This window comes from Oreochromis niloticus, linkage group LG6 (genome assembly GCF_001858045.2).
Source record: "Oreochromis niloticus isolate F11D_XX linkage group LG6, O_niloticus_UMD_NMBU, whole genome shotgun sequence".
Lineage (NCBI taxonomy): Eukaryota > Metazoa > Chordata > Actinopteri > Cichliformes > Cichlidae > Oreochromis > Oreochromis niloticus.
In genome coordinates, this window is record NC_031971.2 from 33,141,853 (window position 1) to 33,160,355 (window position 18,503).

At 38.4% G+C, this 18,503-nt stretch overlaps 1 protein-coding gene across 2 annotated transcripts; it reads left to right on the forward strand.

Annotated features, from left to right (window-relative positions):
* Positions 1–70: 70 nt before the first annotated feature.
* Positions 71–18,078, forward strand: wbp1lb (WW domain binding protein 1-like b). 2 transcript variants are annotated; one of them, XM_005458531.4, is made up of 4 exons: positions 71–477; positions 8,025–8,127; positions 12,010–12,171; positions 14,475–18,078. In XM_005458531.4, the coding sequence occupies exons 1-4, from the start codon at positions 388–390 to the stop codon at positions 15,305–15,307; spliced, it is 1,188 nt and encodes a 395-aa protein (XP_005458588.1). In that variant the 5' UTR covers positions 71–387; the 3' UTR covers positions 15,308–18,078. The 2 variants fall into 2 exon arrangements, with proteins under 2 accessions (XP_005458588.1, XP_025763779.1); XM_025907994.1 differs by lacking the exon at positions 71–477 and adding an exon at positions 6,739–6,895.
* Positions 18,079–18,503: the final 425 nt, after the last annotated feature.

Sequence of the window (18,503 nt, forward strand, 5' to 3'; positions counted from 1 at the left end):
TGATTGGTCAGACTCTTCCCATCTGGCGGGGGCTGTCCAATCGCTGGTCAATCCGCAAAACCAGTTATGATCCACGGCACCGAACGCCCATCACGTTGCGCACATGCAACGGATAGAGGTGACCACGCCACACCCAGCTGACCGAAGCGGAGTGCCTGAGCTAGGGATCGGCTTGTATAACAGCTGTATCAGTCAGTGGCACCGACAGCAACCAGTTGCGTTAGCATCGTTTTTTGTAATGCCCAGTACGCAAAGGAGGCGGTGCTTACAGCGGCCTCCCAACGCGATACGGGCCGAGAAATAGTTAAAGATAGTCGAACACAGTTTGTGAAAACAAGTGTTTTGCATGCCTATGTTTTTGTTGTAGTCAGGGCCCCCTTTGGAGGAATGAGAGGCGAATGTTCGGGTCTTAAAATGGGATTGTTTTTGCACGCTGTTGGCTCTGTCACCCCCACCGAGTCCGCAGCAGCCGACACGGTAAGGTTGCTCACTCAAAAACAAGGCTCTTTCTCAGATAGCTAGCTAGACAGATACCGGGCTAAGGTAGACGATTATCCGAATAGAGAATTTTTATTCTGTTTTATAACAAGCTCGCCTAGTCTTTGGTACATTTTTTAAAAAAAATCTGCTGTCTTTGATATTTACCAGCTGCAACTCTTACCGTGTTGTCAGGAAATACGTTAGCTGCCTGCTTGCTAACTTACTTCGGCTGCTAGCTTCGGTAGCTAACGCACCGTCGAAGTAAAAAAAAAAACAAAGATCAGTGAGTCAGGGCCTTGGTCTGTTTTCTTTATGATAGGCGGTTGACATTTTAGCCAGAAGTGAGTAGCACGATTAGCAAAAGCAGTTCTTCATGCCTGACTGCTACCATAGCAGTAAACAGAACAAAATCGCCTGACTTGGAACAAGAGCGGTGTAGTTAACAGCAACATAAAAATAGCTCGTATGAACTTCACTCGGTAATTAATCTGTGCCGAAGAGCTATATATTATTATCACTGTCTTGGCGTCGTGGTAGTCTGCTCCCATTATTTCAGTCTTTGGGACTTGATGTTTTCCTTTTACAAAAATGAATGTAAAACATTGGGAGTAGCTTCGTGAATAGAACAGAACCGGATTCTTAAATTTCTTCGTTTTTACGTGAACAGTGATGTATAGTTTTAACACAGACAGTATAAAATCAGCAGTGATTTTTTTTTTAATACATAAACATACATGAACTGTATATCCTCAATAAGAATTAAGGATATACTGACTAATTCAGTATTAGTCCTTGTTCTAGATTACATTTATGGTGCTTTCCCCCCCACTTCTGGAGGCATGCAGTATTTGCAGTATTAAACCATATTGCCCTATTTTCTATGGCTGTACTTGTATACACAAAAAATATATTTAGAAACGAAATTAGCCTTGAACATATGACTTTTAAGTGGTGAGATAAAAAGTAAAGAGAACCCTTGGTGTGTTGGGACGCCAGAGCTGAGGTCTATAATGCATTGCATAGTGTCATGGACACACCAGAAATGCATCTTCACGAGCTTGAGCTGAACTGCATTTGGTAGCTGTTCGCTGAAACTTTCAAACGAAGTCCAAAGAGATGTTGATACAAGCGTAGGAGGACATCATTGGGCTGTAAAGCTAAAATAAAACTATTCTAGAGACGGCAAAAACTGAAGGAGTGGCCAAATCAACAGTTCATTCTTAAGAAGGAATGCACCAGCCAGCTCAGCAACCCTAGAAGAAATGAAAGACCACAGAAAATGACTAAAGCGGGTGATTGCAGTACTCTTTGTGCTGGCCAGGATATGCACTTCAAAACATCTAGACATGGAGGAAGGTGTATTATTGTCAAAGTCTACAATCAAGAACATGATGGCCAGATTTGATTTGACAAGTGCCTGTCCAGTAATGAAAAAAGAATAGAAAAAACACTGGAAAGATTAAACCAAGATTAACTTCTACCACAATAATGGGAAGGCAGACGTGGTGAAAGAGGTTCGTTATCTGAAATGTACAATATTATCTGTCAAACGTTGTAGAGGCCACTGTCAGCATGTATGGTTGCAAGTGGAGCTGGATTACTAGTTTTTATTAATGATATCACTGCTGATAGACATATCATGATGAATTCTGAAGTTTACAGGGCTATACTCTAAGCTCAGATTCAGTTAAATGCTTCAAAGCTGTTCCAAAAGGTCAATCATCTAATGCATAATGCAAAAGCAACCCAGAAGTTCCCCAAGAGAGAAAAGTGGGAAATTCTTTAATGACCCCATAGTTGTGCTTTTAGTTACAGTTACAGAAAGAAAAAAAAAAACAGGCAGAGAGAGACACAGACAAGCAACAAGTACTTTTACTCAAGTATTTAAAGTTGTTACTTTGTTTCATTACCTTTAAGTCTGAAAATGGGGGGAGTATTTATAAAAATGTAATTTCCAAACAGTTAATTGAATATTTAAAGGCTCCACTTAAGTTGTTTAATTTAAAATATACCATGGTGGTATACACATGCAAAATTTATTCAAATATATTGTTATTTATTTTCAAACAATCTTATGGACCGCTTTGTAGTCTAGGTTTAAGGTGTCTTTGATATATCCTGTACTGCTCTAGCCCTTTTCACCAGAGCAAAATACAGCGACTTTCTTCACTGTAAATATTAGTTTATTGTCCTGAAAAAAAAAAAAAAACCCATACCAATGTCAGTTATTAATAAGTCCTTTCAGAAAGTAAACATGAATGTATTTGTCCCAGTTGAGTATTCAGCTTTATATGAAACTTGCTCTGTTTGGCTACGTTCACACTGCAGGTCTTAATGCTCAATTCCGATTTTTTGATCAAATCCGATTTTTTTGTCTGCTTGTTCACACTACAAATAAAATGCGACAGCAAACGCGCTCTAGTGTGAACCCTCAAAGCGGCCCGCATGCGCAAAAGAAGACGTCACACACAACGCGCTCTGTTTAAACCCAGACCAAACAGTATTGTTTGACTGATGGCCCTTAATATAAAGACTTCGGACTTTACGTTTCCCAATTTTTGCTTTAAGTTATTTTGTTATTTACATAATAATGTAAATAACCTAAAAATTATCCTTATTGCTGTTTTAGAGAGGAGCGGTGCTTCAAAGGATAGTTGCAGATTTCTGTCAGAATCTGCAGATTATACAGTACAAATAAAATGTTCACGTTGTCTTCCCAACAGTTTCACTAACATCTACACTGGATGGCCAGGAAGCGTTCGCGATGTCTTCTCGGGTGCTTCTCCGGCGCTGATAATTGGCGTCTGTCTTGTGTCAGTGACGTAAAAGACGGATTTAATGCGACATGACCATTCAAACAGCAGTCGCTTTCTAAAACATCGGATATGTATCGGATTCAGTACCACATATGAAAGTGACCCAGATCGGATTTGAAAATATCGGATTTGTGCCGTTCACACTGTCATACCATGATCGGATATGGGTCGCATAAGGTCAAAAAAATCGGATTTGATGCGCTTTCACCTGCAGTGTGAACGGAGCCTTTGACAGACTATTTTTCAAAGCAGTTAAGCCCTGTGGGGATGAAAGCCACAAGCCAAAAACTTGTTCGTCAGATATGAATTTGTTCTGTAGAGTACAAGTGGTGCTGGAGCTCTTAACTTCTTCAGATTTTTGTTTTTGTGCGTCTTGGATGTAGGTGAAATTGTTTTGGGAACATCTACTCTGTTTCAGAAGTCTGTTTTTGACAGCATGCCTGACTGGTTTGAAAGTGCCAGCTGCTGTTGGTGCTCTGTTGGACTTGTATGTTGTTGATTATTTAAAAAAAAAAAAAAAGTAGCTGAAGGAACAATGGTGTGCTATAATGTTTTTTTTGTAATTACCTTGAGAATGATTTGAGCTGCTGTCAGGTAGGAGTCAGTTGGATTTGCTTCACACAGTGAGAAGTCTCACCAAGTGAAAGCTACAGTTCACTTGTGTACTTACAAGAAAAGCTCATGAATCAAATATTTGTTTTCATTTTCATTGAAAATTAACAGTGTAACAAAGAGTCTTCACCCAACTAACAACTCAACAACCAATCACAGAAAGGCTGGATAGAGCATGGCCAAGTTTTATTAATCAGGAGCAATGTGACAACGTAATGTGATCACTAAATGTGAAGTTTGAATTTAATGGCCATTCCTGTGTGACCAGAATCGTTAACTCGTTGCTTATGTCCAGTAACACTTCCAGGAAGGGGTTTTTTGTTTTTTTGTTTTTTTTCTTGTAGTCAGTACTGGCAAGAAAAAAGAAGAAAGGGAAAATTATTACCCTACTGGCTTTAATACTTAATTTAGGTTAAATTCTTCACAAGTTTTGACATGTGTAGTGTAATAGATTATGAGTAAGTTCAGCACTTTGGGAGTAAAGTAATTACAGATGACGATTATTATCACATGTAATGTCACATGCTTTATGTCTTTATGTTATCAGTGCACATGTGTGCAGGTAATTTGCTGACAACAGAAGTATAAACTTAGTAGAGGCAATAGATGCAGCACAAGACCCCAAACTATATGTGCCATGTGCTTTCACACCTCCAAAACTTAATATAGTGATGTCAGGTATATTGTATGTGTTTCATGTTATTATAATAAGTGATTATGGTGATTACTATGTGGCAGCGGTTCATAATAACAGTTATTCTCTTCATTATACAATGTAAGTTTGAAAAAAGGTCCATTCACACATCAAAATTTAAAAAAAAGAAAAGAAATCCCAGTGTAGTGAAAGAGAAAGCTAAAACTTTTCTAAAAGCTTGACCTGCGTGAGCTGTCACTCTGATGTTTTAATGGGTGGTATTCATCACTGCTAAAAGTTTGCGATTCTTTGTTTCTTTACTTAACCGTTTAAAGGAGTAGGACAAACAAAAAGACTAAAAAGGCACGTGGTTTGGCTTTTCACTGCTATTTTGACTTAAAGCCTTTTCAAACTGGCCCTAAATCCTGCAGTCCCTCTCATTCATAGGGTAAAGTAAGGGCAGCCTTTGAGACTAGGATCCTTGTCCCCGTCCATCTCTCGCTTTCTTCACACACATAAGCACCCTGAAATGTTTGTTTTTCCTTCCCTTTTTTCAGTAAAATAATTTCCCAACAGTGGAAATTATTTTATTACACGGTCATCAGGTTTAAAAAAACACCAGCCTCAAAAGCTTAAAAGGTCTTCCCTAGCCATGGGACTCTTCAGAAAGAATTGGCATCTCTGCACTGTATAAAATGAGAAGTTTCTGACATGGTAATGTTGCAAAGTGCAGCTTACGCTATATTGGAAGACTTCAGATGTGAAGCCAATCATAGATAATCCAGTTTGTAATTTTAGAATTAACAACCTCTTAAACAGCCAAAACTGTTGTATAAATGTTTTCTTTTAAGGTGAAGCTTTAGCTGTCGTGAACATACTGTTTGTTCTAACTTGGAGATAAAATTCAGCAACTCTGGTTTGCTAAACTCTCCTCCTAAGCTGTCGCACCTTTCTTGGGTGCATTCATAGCATTTACGGTTGCTGCAGGAGTTTTTTGTTATGCATAACCTTCATGACTATGAAAGGGCGCCTTTCTTTGTTGTAGGACAGAGTAATAAAAGGGCAGCGAGGTCCTTGCATGCATCGTCTGACTTGCCAAGTCCTACAGGCCTGAGCTAAGTGGATCAACTCTGATTGTGCAGTCAAGACTTAAGAAAGAACTGCTGCCTTGTATCTCCAGTAACAGTGTCTGATTGTCACCAGCAGATGTTTGAACTGGTCATTTCAGCAAGTTCTCATTAATAAGCTTAATTTATTTTCTGATGCAACAGTAATCTCAGAGACAGTAACCAAATCTGTCTTTAATCTGCAAGTGTGGCATAAGAGAGGTGGATTGTCTCTGTTGATTGCTTGGATTAGAGACAGGGGCATCTCACTAGTCCAGATTCTTTGCTCGCTCACTGTCTCTTAGGGTGACTTAAAAGTAAGAACTGGGAGTGGACTCAGATGTTTTTAGGTCTAGCTTGTGGTAATCACCTGACCTTTTTTCAGCAAAACAGATTAGTTCATGCATGTTCACGTTGAAGACTTAACTATAGTACTTTTTCCTGTTAAACTGTTTTGTAAAAATCTTGAAGCCCCCTCCCCATTCATTACCCCATTCTTTGCATGCAGCACTGATGACTGAACACTCTGTGCTGAAGACCCAAACAAACTAGATGGTTATCTCTACTGAATTGCAATAAAAAGCCCAACCCCAAAGGAGCACAACATATGGTTGAGATTGGCTTGTGAGTCAGTGAAAACAGCTGATGTTATCAAAAAACAAACTTAAGGAACAGAACATCCAGTAATTATTACACAGAATTAAAGCTGTGGAACCGAATTTAAAAAAATGTCATGTTGATGAAGCCGAAACAGCTGACAATCCATCAGATTTAAAATCGAGGCTATAATTTTATGTCAGCAGTTTGTTTTGTGCTGATCTGGTGTTTCTTGTGTGACAAATCATTCTTGTGTGTCTGGAGTTTCTTTGTTTTTCTTTAAGCGTTCTCGCCCTCCCTCACACTTCACACACTTCTCACCACTCTGCACAACTTATTTTCGTGCAGTGGCTCAGCTAGCAGCTTGCTCTCCACTGCTGCTTGGAAATTTCCGTAAAGCAATCCTTGTCCACTGTTTGGGCCTGGATTGGAGTGGGCCGAGGGAGTGTGGGAGGGGTGGGTGTGTGTGTCTGTGTGTGGGTGTGTGTGTCTGTGTGTGTATGGTCTACAAAGACAGAGAGGAAGGCTGTGTGAGAGGGTGAGAGTATGCTTGAGAGCTGTTTGACTTTAATGACCCATGTGGTAGAGGAAACCGGTCTAGGATTTGTAGACCCATGATCATCATGCCTCTCAGTCGGGGACCTGCACTGGTAATCTACAGAGAGATAGAAAATCCAGATATAGAACTTTGTTTAGCTAATCATTAAGCTAATCTAGAAGAAGTGATCTGCTTGGAAAAGTTTATAAAGCTGTCTCAAGGTTTTTGATTACAATGCTCTCTCCTTTTTTTTCTTTTTTTTTTTTTCTATTGCGATCCGTCTTCTCTGTTTATTTCACAATGGAAGTTTTTACAGGTTTGATGGCTATCAGCACACTAACATGTTTTGTAAAGTTAACTGTTGACCAGGCTGCTAGTTTGCTATATTGACAGTTAAAACATGCAACCACATGTTTGGAGTGGAGACAAGTGCCCTATTTATTTTGACATTTTCCTCATTCTGATTTGACCTGAGCTGAAGTTTGAATTTAAATTTCTTTTTCACTGTTCTGGGAAGCAGACTGCTGGCTGTGATTCATACATTTACACTTGATGTGTCTTAAACATTAGTGATATTCTAGTAGTTTCCAAGCACAAGTGATTACGACATGTGTACTTCAGAACAGGCTAAGTATAAATGATGGCTTCTACATTATCTGCAGTGTTATTATTAATATTCAACATGAAAGATCAGGGTTAGCTGTGTTTTTTGTTTTGTTTTTTTAAATCGCTTTCTGAATTCTTTCTTATGTTAAAGTATCAGCATTTTGTATCACCACTTGACACTAAGAAAATAATATTGGCTGATATCAGATTTAAAGTAGATGTAGATGTCATTGTTCTGTTGGCAAGTGAAAATAAGTCATTGATTTTTAATATTTCTTTTTTTGTGTCACAAATGTGGGGATAATTAACCAAGAAAAATAATATCTACCTATATCAACTAAATGTTCAGAAAGATTAACAAAACCCTAGATTGGGTGTATGCTTTAGTAAGCTGACTAAAATTGTATATTTATATCCATAAGTATGGAGAACTTAAAGAACATAATACTCCCATTGGTGGCAGTGATGACCATCTTGTTCAAACCAGTTTCATTTTGTAGACTCTTTTATTGTGTTATAGGCTCAGATAATTTTTATTTCGTCTTTGTTATTGGACATTGTCCTTGTTGGGATAAATTAGATGTATAAATAAATAACTACTAACAAGTGACTGCATTCCTTTGCTTGTTTTGCAGAGCCTGCTGCACTGTGAAGGTGTTAACAACCAGAGCTACATCTGTGAGTCTGGACATTGCTGTGGGGAATCTCAGTGCTGCAGTTACTACTATGAGCTTTGGTGTAAGTCTAATTTTCTTCTTGTGTGTTTTAATCTTAATTCTTAAACCTTTCACTCTGTGGTAGGCACTAATAGACAGTGTATCACAAAAGCAATCATTGTAATATTAAGCTGATGCACTGTAATAAGAACTGAAAGAGTAATGGGATAAATACACTTAGTAACGAAACAAGACTGGGACACATAAAATGCGATGCTTAAAATTGTAGTTTTGTCATCTGTCGTGGTACAAAACAAGGTTAGATGTCTCGAAGTGGAGCGTCATCCTCAGAATTTTTGTTCTTAAACTAAGACTGAACTGCCAGCAACAGTAAGCAAACTCTCATGATCAGATGGAGCAGATCATGATCAGCAGGTTAAAGTATTTATAAGGGGAAAATTTGGGATGCTGGAAAAAGTGCTTGATAGAAATTAAGTGCAAGAAGACAGACAAGGATGAAAGGGTGTAACGCTGGCATGGTATGAGTGAGTCCAGTTATAAAATCTATAGGGCTTGCCTTGTTTCATGTTGTAACCTGTGCAATTTGATATTAGCAGTTTAACTTGTTTATTATTACTATGTCTAAATGCATATTCAGCATTCATCATCTCAATTCTATTATATTTGAGGCGTACCTGTGTAGTTTTAGTCCCAAGTCCTTAGCTCTCTGTAGTCAGAGGTCACAGATTTGCAGGAACTCTCTGAGTGCAATGTAATCAACATTGTGATATCATGGCAGTGACTGCTGTTAAGATAAGTAGCAGATACAAGGATATCTCCATTAAAAACATAGTGAAGCTCGTGCTGTATTGAGAATTTCCTGCACAGTGTTACACTGGGGAATACTAATGATTAAATTAAATTGAACTAAAACTGGTAATGTTTTCTTTACATAAAGATTCTTAATAGGTACTCAAACCTTTTTTTTAAACTATGGTATGCACTCAGCTTATCAGCTCTCATAGATCTGCAAATTATGTAATGGTGAAACTGTTCTTGTTGCTTATCAGCTGGTACTGTTGAAATAACCTAATACTCTAGTGTTTTACTCAGGTACTTTGCTATTGATTCTGCATATCTGTTGAATGTATTGGGTGTTTTAAAGAAGTTAGAGGAACAGCTCAAAGGGCAAAAGTTTTCTATAGGTGTTAATGTGGGTCCCAAACCATACAAGTAAAGTCATCTTCTAAACCATTGCAGAGCTACTGCATCAATGTTTTTTCCCCTAATTTGTCACATGTCTGTATATGCCCTGCTGGAAAAGGTGACTACTAGTGCAGAGTTGCATTATCTGCCTTAGTGCATTTATGTTTGGTAAATTTGAAGTCTTACCTAGCCACAGTTGCAAAAAGGTTGCCTCAAGGGCAAAAGTGAGGTATAGCAATTGGTGTGGGCTCCCTGTAAAAATAGAGGGAATTATATTACAGCATTAATTATTCACTGAGGACATGATGGGGAGTAAAATGGAGCTTGCCAAAAAATATTGACGTAATGAACTAAGATTCTTCAGTGCCCTGAATAAAAGAAAATGTCTCACGTTGCATCCAAGACAATATTAGCAAATTACTGAAGTTCCTGCTCTCAGTATTGGTTTATGCAAAGGGCCAGCAGCGATTGAATGATGTACTGTATCGTTTACATTCCTATTTTCCACAGACATAGATGGCCTTGCCTTGTTGTCCTTGAAGTGAAGTTTTCAAATTTTTTCTGTGATTATGTAGTGGCAGTCTTCTTATTTCAAACACACCCTAAAAAGTGTTTGATAGTTTTTGTTTGCTGTTACTGTTTAGACCAAGCTCTAAACAGATCAGTTTCAAAAGTCCTTTATAGAAAATGAGAACTTGATGTTACAGGAAGAAAAAAGCACAGTTGATTAATCACAGTTTTCTGGGAAGTCTGTGGGGTTTCCCCCCCCAAAGAACTCCATCCACAGCAGGGCTGGGTGATGTGAGGAAAATCTAATATCACATTTTTTTGGCTATATCACGATATGTTTAAGTAACCTCCAAAAACAAATGTTATTTTCAACTATGTAGTACCTAAAATTGTACCGGTATACTAATTGAAATCTTTTTCTACTTTGAACACAAAAAATCTGAATGAATTGAAATTTTTATTTTTAAAGATTTTTTTAACCATCACTTGCACACAAAGTTTTTCACAAATGACAGTACTGTCACAGCACGTCTTTTTCTGTGGTTTTTGTGGTACTCCTGTTATCCGTGGTAATGCACACCTGACTACTTTCTGATAAATTCCATGATGTGATCTTGCAGTCCTTGTGCAATTAGATCTCCTGTGCGATCCTCGGAGAAAAAGCTTGTTTGGGGGCAAAAGCTTTTTAACTCCTAAGACGTGGCTCATATGTGCGGCTGAGCCACAGATCCGTAGTTGTTGATAAGAAAGTGATGTTTATTATTAGCTGCTGGGCTATATTTTCTCTCACTGAAATGTACATCTCTGACAGAAGCCATCTCTTTCGCGATATATTTTGTTGCTGCGTCTGTGATTTTCCCCCCGCTTTGTACTTTCTTTTGGTCATATGGGATGGCTTTGGCAAACAAAGACACCAATGTGATCTGCTTCACTGCTGGTTTATTTAATGTTTTCTTTGGTGTGTGGAGAGACTTAGTTTAGATCATTCTTCATTTTGCAGTGGATGACTTCAGGTGGTGGTATAAATTTGTGGCACTACAACCTTTTGTGGCAATGGTTTTATGGCATGTTTTGCAAATTACTGCCTTTTTTCAACGTCCTCCTTGTGAAGTCCAAACCACTGCCAGATTATTGATCCAGTGCTGTTTCTCTTTGGAACTAGCTGATCTGACTCCTCTTGAGTTACAGTCTAATTCCTTCACTTGTCTGAAACGCCTGCTGTCGCCATATTTTTTTTTTTTTTTCCCCTATCTGGTAGAATATAAACACGCATGCTCAGCACAGGGTGCCAGGTAAAAATTTTCCAGTTGGAATTGGATTAGTGATCCATTCGCAGCATTGGGTAGGGAGTGTGTGTTCACAGTGAGGTACATGCAGACAGCTTAATATTGCCATGGCAATTTATAGTCAGCGGCTATGATAGAGCCATTTTAACCATCGTACATGTAAAAACTTTTCATACATCAAGTATATGCGATATATTGCCCATCCCTAATCCATGTCAGCTTTCTTTCACATATAGATAGATAGATAGATAGATAGATATGTGTGTATATCTATATATGTGTATATATATGTATATATGTATATATTTCAGACTATGTAGCATGAAAGACATCTATATAGTATGCCTTCCATACTATGTAGAAATCTGGGTCATACAGCTTTGGTGCCAAATTGAAAAAGAATGAAAATCTGTCAGTACTCTGTTGTACTGATAAGAAGGAACTCTGATGTTTTAAATTGATTTTCATGGTGTAAAGCAGGGGTGCCCAATCCCAGTCCTCGAGAGCTACTGTCCTGCAGCTTTTAGATGCATCCCTACTCCAACACAGCTGAATCAAATAGTTGGATTACCAATTCGGCATGCCATCAAGTCTGGCAAAGGCCTGATAACGAGCCATTCATTTGATTCAGGTGTGCTGGAACAAGGACGCATCTAAAAGCTGCAGGGCAGTAGCTCTCGAGGACTGGGATTGGGCACCCCTGGTGTAAAGCTTCTAATGCAATGCATACATAGTTGTCTATAGTATATAAGCGTGTGGATGTTTCACTGTGTTGAACTGTTTGATCTGCAATGTTATGTTTGTGTTAGCAGCAGGCACTTGTTACATCACCACATGGATAATGAAGAGCACATTTTTGCCCACTTTGAACTATTTAACTTGTTTGTTTTGCTTAATATTTAAAAAGTCACATTGTTTCCATATTTATTAACTAAACTAAACTGCTCTTCCTCTGATTTTAGGGTTTTGGTTGGTGTGGGCAATCATCTTCATTTTAAGCTGCTGCTGTGTATGTCATCATCGCCGCACCAAACACAGACTACAGCAGCAACAACGGCAGCACGAGATCAACCTCATTGCTTACCGTGAAGCACACAACTACCCCTCTGTGCCCTTTTACTTCAGTAAGCTCTGCCACTCGAACATACACCCACATTATATAAATCTGTAAAAAAAACAACAGCAAGAGAAACAAAACAACAAAATCTGATCTTGATATTTTTACTATTCATCAAGCTTTTTTTTTTTTTAATCGTAACTAAGCAATTATGTATTTAAGGTTTCATCATTTCATTGGTTTGTATAAACAGTTTCAAATGAAGTAGAGTCGGTTATAGTGGTGAACATAACAAATGAACTCTGCAGTGTCTCTGAGCTCTCCTTAAGGAGATGATAATGTGTCTTTGTTGTATTTAATGCAAAAAGCCTAAAATAAAGTAATTACTGTTACTTTATTAATCCTTTAGGATCAATCCAAAAATTGTGAACTAGTTTAAGACTGCTCACAAGAGTTTAAAACGGGCTCAGTTTCCTATTATTTGGTAAACAATCCAAAGTTTTGAGAAATAAGTGAACATGGAATTAAGTCAGCTGGTATCAGCTCTAGAATTACAGTAAGAAATGCGTTTTGAGATTATTTTTTTTCCTTAATAGTGATGGTTATTAAATGGAACATGAGTACACATACACATCAATACAGTACAGTTAGTACAGTATTTATCATTTGTATAAAAACTAGAGCTGCAACAATTAATCGAGTGATTCGATAAAAATTTCTCGACACAAATTCTTTGCTCCAGTGTTTCGTTTAACACGCAGATCTGTAGCACGCCACTGTCGCAATGGAAACGCGAGTCACATTTGCGACTAAAACAGACCTGCAATACAAACGTATTTGGGAGCAATGAAAAGTTTGACAACATTAAGCCCACACACAATGATAACACAACGGCAGCAGAGATGATGATGCTGGCACAGTTTAACGTGGAGTCGGTTCACACACACACACACACACACACACACACACACACACACACACACACACACGCGCAAACAGGTGGAGCCGTTAGACAGTGAGCTCAGGTTGCGTGAAAGAAAATGTATTTCTAGCATCCATAACAGCAGCGCTGTTTACTGGGGAAAAAGCTAGGGTTCTTCATCAAAGCGCCTGATCAACAAACTCCCAAGGTGACAAAAAGCAAACTTTGTAACTGCTCCCTCCACCGAAGTTTGTTTTATACATAGAAAAATCAGCTGTAAGTCAACAGATATGCAGATCAACTGTTAACTTGGTGTGATGCCATGTTTAAAACACACAGGTTGCTGTATAAGTTGACTAACGGTAGCCGTACTATTTTACATTGAAACGATACCTGCTGCAAACGGGGGTCAGTCTAAAGGGGGGCACTGGGTGTACTAAACCAAATTTAAGGCGTTCATAACATTTTGCAGATTAAAAGTGAAATAACATAAAATATTGTGCTAATTAAATTGCATTAAGTAAAAATTGAAGCTTTTTTTTTTTTTTTACAAGCCAATCGAAAGTACATTGACCATTAAAAGTCAGATGCAAAGTAAAGGTACATTTTTTTTATTTATTTTTTTTATTTTTTTTTTATGCCTTTAATTTAGATTTCAAAAATATCTTAGTTTACTGATGTTGACCTTTGGCTGTACTTGAAATTGTTTATATATTTTTGCACTTAAAATGCTTTCTTTACAAAATAAAATTTAATACGGCACATAAATACAAAAAAGTTGTTTTTTTTGTTTTGTTTTTTTAACAGCTGTTTGCATTAAAACATTGGAATTTCTAAAATGGACACAAATGAGCAGTTCATTTAGAAAATTCTGTGGGGTTTTTTAACTTTTGAGTATTTATTATTGCTTATTAATAAGAGAAACAAATTCCTTATCTGATTACTCAATTAATCAATGAATGAATGAATAGATTACTCGATTACTAAAATAACTGATAGCTGCAGCTGCTTTACTGAAAACACTGCACATACTATTCTTAAACTCGTTAAAAAATGGCTTTGCACCTACTACGCAGTGGAACCTGTCACAGATGCAGTTTGCAGGGAAATCTATCTATGGTTCCACATGTTGTGGTGTTGCCAGAAACTTCCCTGTTTGCATGCTTCAGGAAATGACCAACATTGTTGTCTTGGTACCTTGCCACTGTTGTAACGTGAAATTCCAATGGCCCTCAGCACACACTTGACCCACAAATAAGCTTTTGTTGACACATTTTCCCCTATTGCTTTGTTTTGGAACTGTTTGAATTCTGGTCAAAGTGACTTTTCTTTGGCAGGTCAGAAACCTGTGTGTATAATCAGTGGTGTGCATGGCATTTATTTATTTATTTATGTGCATTTTATGACCTTTTAAAGCATTTTTTTTTTTTTTTGTTCTTCTTCTATAGGGTTTCTGCCAAACTACCTCCTACCTGACTATGAAGAGGTGGTCAACCGGCCGCCGACTCCTCCTCCTCCCTACAGTGCCTTACACACTGGCCCATCCTCAGTGGCTTCTAGTCCACTGGCTCCTGAGCAGCAGCAAGGACACTGTACAGCCATTCAGGCTTCCCCAGTTCCCCCAGTCTCTGATAGCCTGTGTTGTAGACCCAGCATAGAGGAACCTCAACCTCCCACCTTAGACTTGAGGCCAAAGCCTGACAACAAGTCTGTGCAAACGGCACAAAATTCAGGCGTGATACTGCTCTCAGAAGGGCTTAACAGGGAGGGACTCGCCAACCAGGAAAAACTAAGCGAAAGTGGGGATGACTCCTGCAAGAACCCCCTGCTGAAGGATCTCAGCCTGTCAGATGGTAGTGTTGAGGACAAAGAGCGACTCCCCAGTGGAAGGAGGCGGCGAATTACAGGTGACTCTGGGATTGAGGTGTGTGTGTGTGGCACACGTGGGAGCAGTGGTTGTAGTGGAGCTGGAAGTACAGGCCAGGAAAGCAAGGAGTTAAGGGAGCTAGAGAGCCTTCTGGGGCATGAGAAAGCTGACGAGGAAGAGGAGGAAGCAGGCGAATTCTGTGACAGCTGCGGCCATCAGGCCTCCTTCAGTGTGGAGGAGGAGCATGCTCTTGGGGGAGTTGATAGGCAGCCTGGATGTGGGCCAACAGGAAGTTCCCTGCCTGCTCACCAGATAAGTAGTGGCTCCCTAAACCCTCCTTTGTGCCTCCTCCTCCACACCATCAATGAGCAGGAAGGACCAGCACACAGCACCAGCACTGAGCCACAGGGCTGAAGCAAAGTTAACACACCTTTGTCACGAGGGAAGGAGAGCACTACACTGTTTTTGTACTTCAGGAAGTGTTTGCTTTCTAAGTCTTTTTTATGAATGTGTGCATCTTAGATAAAAACGAGTGAGGGAGCAAGTAGGATCTCTGCTAAAAATTGTCTGAGATCCAGAGGTTGAAAAAGCACGCTCCTGTGTGGAACAGTGGCCTTAACCTGTGTATTTTGGGTTATATTTTGTTTGTAAGGTCCTTTAATATCCTGTGGCAATTGGGACTTCAGACTATGCACACAGAGTCCTTCTTTTGCCCTTCTCATACAACAAAAGCTACTGACACAGTCATGGATATGATGGCTGAAGTTGTGCTGTCAGAACAGAACGTTCACTGCCTAGGATGAATGTAGCTCTCTTTGCCAGGTGCTTGCAACAATTCTGCAAAGCTGTTTGTTCTCTGCAGGTAGTGAACTATGTAATAAAACAACACACAGCAGGAACATTTTTGGACAAGTATGATGTGGATTTACCCAAAGTATGTGTTTATGTAAGCTGATATTGTACAGGGATGTCAGAACAAGACTTTGTGGGATGTCCTGTTAGACTCATGTTTCTAAAGTGCTTTTTCAGCAGTTCAAAACCATGCTGCCTTTTGTCTGTTTTTGTTGCTATGTAAGTCTCACTAGTGATAGGGAAGTGTTAGTGCATTAACAAATCTTCATGAGAACAGTTCCTCTTTTGCACAAATGGTATTTATCTTGCAGATGCTAAGGTTGTTTAAATCTAGTCTTAAATTAGCAGTAGATGATTACCTTCTTACCTTTTTGTTGTAATGTGTGAGAAATGGACCTCTGAATTGTTAGTAGGGAATGCAGCAGATTTCTTTTGTATACAATCATTTTTAAAATTGATTTGTTGAATGTTTGTAGTATGTGCCTACCCCCTTAAAAATGCAGAAATTTGATGGACAATGATAAGCTTCCATATTGTTGAGAGACCCGGAGAAAGCAGGTACCAAAAACATGAACCGAATGTTAAGCTTCATAGAGATTACACGTGAGATGGGCAACATCAGACCTCACATTTTAAAGTCACTTTAATGGACCTTCACCAGCTTGACAGCGAAAAAACATAACTTTTAACACTATTTGTATTAAATTTTCATATCAACACAGCTTTGCCATTGTTCAGCTTTGCTATTCATACATGAAACATTTATAATGTTTCATTGGAGGGCACATTAAGGCTAATTTTAGTCAACTGGAAAAGTGACTTCTTTTTTTTTTTTTTTTTTTTTTTTTTTTTTTTTTTTTAAACCAGGGTGTATATATCCAGTCATCTACATTTGTACTGTCCAATCAAGAAAGGAAATGTTACTTTTAATGTATATATGTTTTCTTCATTTAGACATTCATCCCATATAAGTTTGTATTAAAATGAGGATTTAATAAAGGTTTTGGTTGTGAAGCAAACAGTTTGCACACAAATGACTTTTAACTAAGTATTTAACCCGACAGAGCAGTTCGAACCTGCCTTTCTCTGTTTGCATGTTCTTGCTGAGCTTGTGTGGTGCTTCAGTTTCCATCTTTGGTAACTTTACATTTCTGAACTGGCCCCAAGTGTGAGTTTGGAGACCTGTCCAGGATGTACATAATGTCTGATGGGACAGGCTCCAGTAACCCTGTAACCATAGTTGGATAAGCAGTCAAAAAAAAAAAAAAGATTAGTGGGCAGATTAGATTAGTTTCTTATTAGAAATAAGCATAAGGTAATAAGTAATTGGTTGTTATTAATATCAGAATATTTTAAAAACAATCGATTGCACAACACGATCTTTATGAGACTATTATGGTACAGCATGGTACAATATGTATAATGCTGCACTGCTGTTACAAAACAAAGACCATGTGGTAGAGGGGAAAAAATATAGTTGTCAGTTCAAATTATTTTAGGAGTTTTTAATGCTGACAATCTAGCCTGAGCTTCTAGTGGCATGCCATAGATGATAAACACAAATAAACCTCGACAAAGAAATCTGTGTCTAATCTCTTAAAGTGGCCACAACTGATGAGACTACACCATTATGCCATGCAATTAATCTACTTGGAGTAGCTGAAAAGATGCACAAATTGCAATTCTGCAAAGCACAAATGTTTCAGCCGTTAGTTTTACGGCTCTAGGAGAAAATTGTTTCCCAGAATTTCCAGCACAAAAGGAAAGTAACTTTCTGCATAAACAGTTAAGCTGATTGACTTTTGCCCATCAAAACCCGAACACACTCGAAAGTGCTTTATCCGTTAATGCTTTCCGCAAGCTAGAAGATGTCATTGTGTAATTGTGGTACATGTAGTCGAAAGATGAGCTATTTTTCATATTGTCTGATTCTTTGAAAAAATAACGGAACTGTATAAAATGTCAAAACCACTTTATATTACAAATCATGTACAACATTCTGTAACATGTTCATGAACCAAATAGTTGCTTTAATCGTTTTTATGAAATCATTAGCTTTATCATTATGGACAGATTCTTTTTTTTTTTCTTCTTGTGGGTATTATTGATTTTTTGTTGAGAAAGACTAAAGTTCTTCTGAGACTCAAACTGAAGTTGTGTGAAGGGTACGTTTGACTAACAGTACAGTAGATAATTTGTTAACAAGATCAGGGGCATCTCGCCAAAGACATTTTTCTTTCTTCATAAGTGTGTGTGGTTTTGCACTTCTTGACATAAGCCATTTATTATGACAACTAAGATGGATGTATGTTCAATAAAAATGCTTAATTGTAGTCGATCACTGTGTCCGTGACTTAATTTCAGAGTGGTTCTACTGAGTGAGTGATGTTATTGCAGAGGTTAAGGATCCTAACAAATGCCGCTAATCAGCCACTGACTAGCTGATTGGATTTCATCCCAGCTGTCATTGGGTGAAAGGCAGGGTCCATCCTGGAGATGTCACCAGGCTGTCACAAGGCTAAGCAAAATCCCATACACATGTAACTGGGATTTTGCACAATATCACAAGCACTCCTTACTATTTTCCCAAAAGGTTGTCTAACTTTGTCAGAATTTGACTTTCAGTAGCCTTCCAGAAAGGGCTATGCACCTATGATGCTGTGTATCTTCCAGTTTGAAGCTGTGGCACTTTTGCCACATATAATGAAAAACTGCTTACTTGCAGGTGGACAGCTGTTTTTATTGTGAACTGATAAAC

What these genes read in the sequence shown, in the direction of transcription:
- wbp1lb (XM_005458531.4), top strand. Translation starts at nt 388, where the DNA reads ATGAGAGGCGAATGTTCGGGTCTTAAAATGGGATTGTTTTTGCACGCT. An exon ending in AGTCCGCAGCAGCCGACACG is followed by an intron (nt 478 to 8,024) that starts GTAAGGTTGCTC and finishes CTTGTTTTGCAG; the next exon opens with AGCCTGCTGCACTGTGAAGG. An exon ending in CTCTGTGCCCTTTTACTTCA is followed by an intron (nt 12,172 to 14,474) that starts GTAAGCTCTGCC and finishes CTTCTTCTATAG; the next exon opens with GGTTTCTGCCAAACTACCTC.